This window comes from Hemibagrus wyckioides, linkage group LG21, assembly GCF_019097595.1.
Source record: "Hemibagrus wyckioides isolate EC202008001 linkage group LG21, SWU_Hwy_1.0, whole genome shotgun sequence".
In the NCBI taxonomy this organism is placed as follows: domain Eukaryota; kingdom Metazoa; phylum Chordata; class Actinopteri; order Siluriformes; family Bagridae; genus Hemibagrus; species Hemibagrus wyckioides.
In genome coordinates, this window is record NC_080730.1 from 12,690,676 (window position 1) to 12,696,307 (window position 5,632).

Here is a 5,632-nt window from a genome sequence, read left to right on the forward strand (position 1 = left end):
TATATGTATCTACTTTACTTAGTGTATTGTCTGGCATTGAACAGCAGATGTCACTAAATATACACCAACCAGGCATAACATTATGACCACCTGTCTAATATTGTGTTGGTCCTCCTTTTGCTGCCAAAACAGACCTGATGGACTCCACTGGATCCCTAAAGGTGTGCTGTGGTATCTGGCACCAAGATGTTAGCAGCAGATTATTTAAGCCCTGTAAGTTCCAAGGTGGGGCCTCCATGGATCTGACTTGTTTGTCCAGCACATCCCAGCCTAATTGGATTAAGATCTGCTGAATTTGGAGGCCAAGTCAACACCTCAAAGTTGTTGTTGTGCTCATAAAACCATTCCTGAACCATTTTTGCTTTGGGGCACGCGCATTATCCTGCTGAAAGAGGCCACAGCCATCAAGAAATACCGTTTCCACGAAAGGTGGTACGTGTCAAAGTAACAGCCACATGGATGGCGGGAACCATGTGTGGCATCTTGGTGCCATGTGTTCCCCAGGTAAGTGACGTGTACACACACCTGACCATCCATGTAATGTAAAAGAAAACATGATTCATCAGACCAGGCCAACTTCTTCCATTGCCGCAGAGTGGTAAGACCAGTGGTGATAATCTGCCGCTCCACAGATGGGAGACAGTTCCAGGATTTTGTTTTTGAGGATGGGGCCTCCCCAGAGAGAAAAGGGGCAAAGATGTAGGCCCAGTCCTCAGCAGGCCAGTCTTCCATGCTGGGGATTCGCTCAAAGGTTTTCAGAAACCTTTCATGTCATCGTTACTGATCATCTTGGAGACAAGGCATTGGATGTCTCGGCAGGAGTCAGGGAGAGAAATAGCAGCAGAAAGAGCTTTTTGAGCGCAATTAAATTAGCTGTGATGACATGAAGATTCTGGGCCAGCTCCTGGGTCACCACCTGCTGCTGAAGCAATTCAAGCAGATGGTTTCAAGCAGATGCTTTAGCATTTAGTCCATCTTTGTAGCTTGAGGTGGTTCTGTGTTCATGCCCGTATTCTCCACCTGCTGTACTCACTCTACACCTATGACTGGCAGCCACTTCCAACACCACCTGCATCATTAAGTTTGCTGACAACACCGTTGTTTTGGGCCTGATCACCAACAACGATGAGACAGCCTACCTACAGGAGATTAGACACCTGGAGAACTGGTATCAAGAAAACAATCTCCTCCTGAACATCTGTAAAACAAAGGAGTTAATAGTGGACTGACAGAAAACATCACAACCTGGTTTGGAAACAGCACCAAGCAGGACAGACAGGCTCTACAGAGATTTATGTGATCAGCTGAGTGCACTGAGCTCCCTGACCTACAGTCCATCTACAGCAAGCAGTGCTGGACCAAGGCCAGGAAGATAATGAAGGACCTCAACCATTATAACAATGAACTTTTCTCTTAGTTATTGTCAGACCAACACAGAGAGAATGAGGAGCTTCTTCCCACAGGACATTGGGCCTGGGCCTCAAACAGTTGGACACCAAGAACTGAGAAACAATTTCTCACACACACCACACACATGCACACACACAACCAACTAAAGACTAGATTATCATGATATTGCACATTCTATTCTCATTTGCACAAAGCCTATTTTGTACCTATACAGTAACTTAACCTCTTTGTTTTATTTATCTTGTTCACATTTTAAGTGATTTAATTTCAATTTATATCCTTTTTACTATATCTGTCTTTACAGCTCTACCTCAGAACTGTACTGCAACTATGTGCAATGTATTTAACTCTTAATTAACTCTCTTTGATAGGACAAAAGTCGTACTACATGTCATACTGTGTATGGTTTGTATGTATGTGACAAATAAAATTTGAATTTGAATTGAATTTGAGTGCTCTGGGAGGCTTTAACACCTCTACCAGCATTATTTGTCACTATGTATTTTTCACAACATTTTTGGGAGTAATTAGTAAAGCCCTTGGTATACCAATATCTAGAGATACTGTTGTACATCCCTCTTTTTGATGTGTGGTCTTGCCCATGCATCAATAGCACAGAAAGGAAACATTTTCTTTGCCAAACAGGGGTTGTCTTTGGGGCTGTACCAAACCCAATTTTTTACCACACATCCTGCTTTTCTCCTTGCTGCTCTTTCTTCTTTTGTGCATTTCATCTGAAGATCTTTAAGGTCGGCTGTAAGGTCAGGAGTACAGTATATGTTTTCAACATACAAAGTTTCTTTGCACACAGAGGATTTTTGAGCGACAGCTTTTGCTTTGTCATTACCCTATGAAATGGAATGGGATTGCATCCAGGAGCTCAGAAATCAGGCCATTGTGCATGATTGATTTACCTGAAGAAGAAAAAAAAACTCTATGTTTCCATAAATGTGTCAAAATTATGTACTACTTAATATGTTCTTCTAATCTACTGTCTCTGTGAATGGTTTGTAAGGCTAGCTTCAAATCTTCAAAGGCCTTTTCTGCTTCAAGTGTCCAGCTACGTGCACTGTGGGCCTGTAGTCCCTTTGCATGAGCTGTTGAGCTCAGGGGACACTCAAGGATCACATAATTGAGTATAAATGTTCTGGAGAATGAGCACATGCCTAAGAGTGACTTTAGCTGTGTCTTAGCTTTTAGAATGTTCTGTATAGCTGCATCTCCATTTTGTTCTATGCTTTTACAATTGTCCTGATATATGATGCCCCAAGAATTTTACCTGTTGTACAAATTGCAATTTTGACAAGCTTGCTTTGTGTCCTTAATTTGATAGATGATAAAGCAACACAATGGTATCTTTTACAAACTGGTCTCTAGAATGCGCTGCAAGCAAACAATCATCCACATATTGAAGGCGCACTAACCCTGGAGAGAGTGTGAGTGACTGTAGGCTAATTCTGAGAGCTTAATTATAAATAGATACTGCTTGTAAATCTTGCACAAAACGCCACTCTTCAGGTTCATCGGCTAATCTTTTTTTTACTGGATCTCACTGGAGATGTTTCACATGGTACTATTAAACCAGCTTTCAACAAAGAGCTGAAAACTGGTGTAATACTCTTAATAGCTTCTGGTTTTAAAGGATACTACATTTTACAAGGCCTATAACCAGATTTGCAGTTTATTTGCACTGGTGCACAATTTTTAATTAGGCACACATCATGTTTACTGTTTCCCAGAATTCCTTAGGACACTACACTTAAACGGGATCATCAGTAGTCATGTGTGGTAACTGCCACATCACCTTTACCACATTTGTGCTTTCCTTCTACATAATCTGTCAGCCAATTTAAGGGCATGCAATAGGCTTTCATTTTCTCACTATATCAATTAGGTTTCAAATCAAAAGTTTGTACACATTTTAGTGTCCACTCTACTAAATCATTCCATTTCTCTTCTACATGTTTTGTCAGTGACACATGTGGATGTGAATTCTCCATAGTGAAAGGGTGTGTTCCCTGTCCATGTATTCAAGAAAGATCTATTTCTACAGCACACCTGTGATGATCCTAATACAACTTCTTTAACATAAACATGTCTGCTTCTCTGCACTTCTCAAACCATTCTTGCTCATAATATACAGCTGTGCAGAGCGTGTAAATAACCACCCTGATGCCCTAATTCTGTTTGGAGTTCTGGAAGGAAAGGCAACTCTTAATCAAGAGAGGTAGAAAGAGAAAACTGTTTACTATGAATAATGAACAGCTTATAAATTGAACAAGATGTCCATTCTTAAAAGTGCTATACAAATAAAATAAAATGAAATTGAATTGCAGTTTTATCATAAAGTCTGTTGTTGACATTATCTATCTATCTATCTATCTATCTATCTATCTATCTATCTATCTATCTATCTATCTATCTATCTATCTATCTATCTATCTATCTAAAACTGCTCATATCAATTAGAGTCCTATGGCTATTGTAGCAATTTCAGTCTCGAGCTATTGAAGCAAAACTGTCTGTAGTAATTGGAGTTGTAAGCCATCTTTATTTTGCTAAAGCAGTACCATCCAACATATATAACATCCACACGTACAAGACTGTTTCTTTTATATGTATGGACATAATGCATAAGAAACTAGTACTTCATACCAACAATGTAGATGGGCATGCCTCCATCACTGAAACATTTGGCCCTGGTGTGACCGTATGCCTGTTTAGATTGATATCTAAATCTAATAATTTCATATGCTGGTTATAATGATGAATGATTTCCTATAAATCGTAAAATATTTATACTGGATACACAATTCTATATTCTAAAATTCTACATTATAAAAAGAATTGTTTTCTAAGAAAAATGAAAATAATAAAACTTGCTTCCTATTGTTTTATTGGCTACTCATGGATGTCTCCTGAAATACATTTAAATAGATATTTCTTGTGCATCATGGTTCAGCAAAAACACTGTCTGTGGGACTAGGAGCCAAGGATGCTGATAAGTTATTTAGGCATAGACCATTCAAAAAAGACCTCAAGTGGTGCAGATCTCCTACTGGCACATCAAGCGACCCATGAATGCATTTATGGTCTGGTCCCAAACCAAAAAACAAAAGATCATGGTCACCTAGGAGTTTCCACCATTTTCTAAGACATGCACAATGCAGAGATCTCCAGGCACCTTGGAAAATGCTGGAAACTCCTTAGAGATTCTGAGAAGATACCACTGATCAAGAGGTTTTATCTAAAACACATGGCTGACTACCCTGATTACAAGCATTGTCAAACAAAATAACAGCCCCTGAAATTTAGCAAGTCTTATTTTAGTCAGTCAGCCTCACCAGAACAGGGTTTAAAGTTAAACCAAATGCCTCCATACAAAAACTGAATTGCAGTGGCAATGAATATAAGAGCTATAACAAGAACATGAGTTATGGCAACACAGTGGATATAAACTTGCCAAGTCCAGTAACTGAGCAAGATGATCACACCCAGACCATCCTCCACCATTAGTCTACTACCATTTCCCCAAAGAACCAGCAACATAGACTCAGAGTCAAATTACCCAGAGAATCTCAACTCAGAGTCAAATTACCCAGCAGCCTACAGAGCTACTCCTCTGACACTCTGGCTCTCAGGTACTCAGAAATCTTGTGGTGCCTGAGTTGCAAGGATATAACTCTGCAAGGTCCCCCGCCAGCTCCTCCTCCTCCTCCTTTGTGTTATCTGAAGAAATTTTGCATATCATATCCAATACAAACTTTAAATACATACATATGGACTGCTCCACACTGGACAAGAACTTCGAAGCATTTCATGCCAACTCAGAATCCCACAAAATACAAGATGCATACAGTGTCATGTAGTTTGAATCTTAGAAGCAAATGGGTTGAATGTCAGAACAATGCAAATCTTTTTTTAGATTAATTGAAAGTTAGGTTTGTGGATCATTTAAATATGTAAATGCAGCTTGGTTTTCATAGTAAACAATGTCGAAACCAACCTTCTGTTTCATACAGAAATGAATCTAAAATAACCTATATAACTGAGCATATAAACTTTATAAAATAAATGGTGCAAATGTTCGCAGAGAGGTGCAGTGCATGAAACATATGGGTTCATTTAATTTGCAACTATTGGTCTATGTCATGTATAAAATCTTGACATGACCTAGTTGACTTTTTTGTTCAAGATGAGTGAAAAAAGTATCTTCAGCAAC

General features: G+C 39.2%; 1 protein-coding gene across 1 annotated transcript; it reads left to right on the top strand.

Annotated features, from left to right (window-relative positions):
• The first annotated feature begins 455 nt into the window (after positions 1-455).
• sox12 (SRY-box transcription factor 12) lies at positions 456-4,926 on the top strand. Its single transcript, XM_058374096.1, is given in 5 exon segments — positions 456-504; positions 4,373-4,468; positions 4,471-4,553; positions 4,556-4,736; positions 4,739-4,926. Coding segments are annotated over 5 exon segments (597 nt in total).
• The last annotated feature ends 706 nt before the right edge of the window (positions 4,927-5,632 follow it).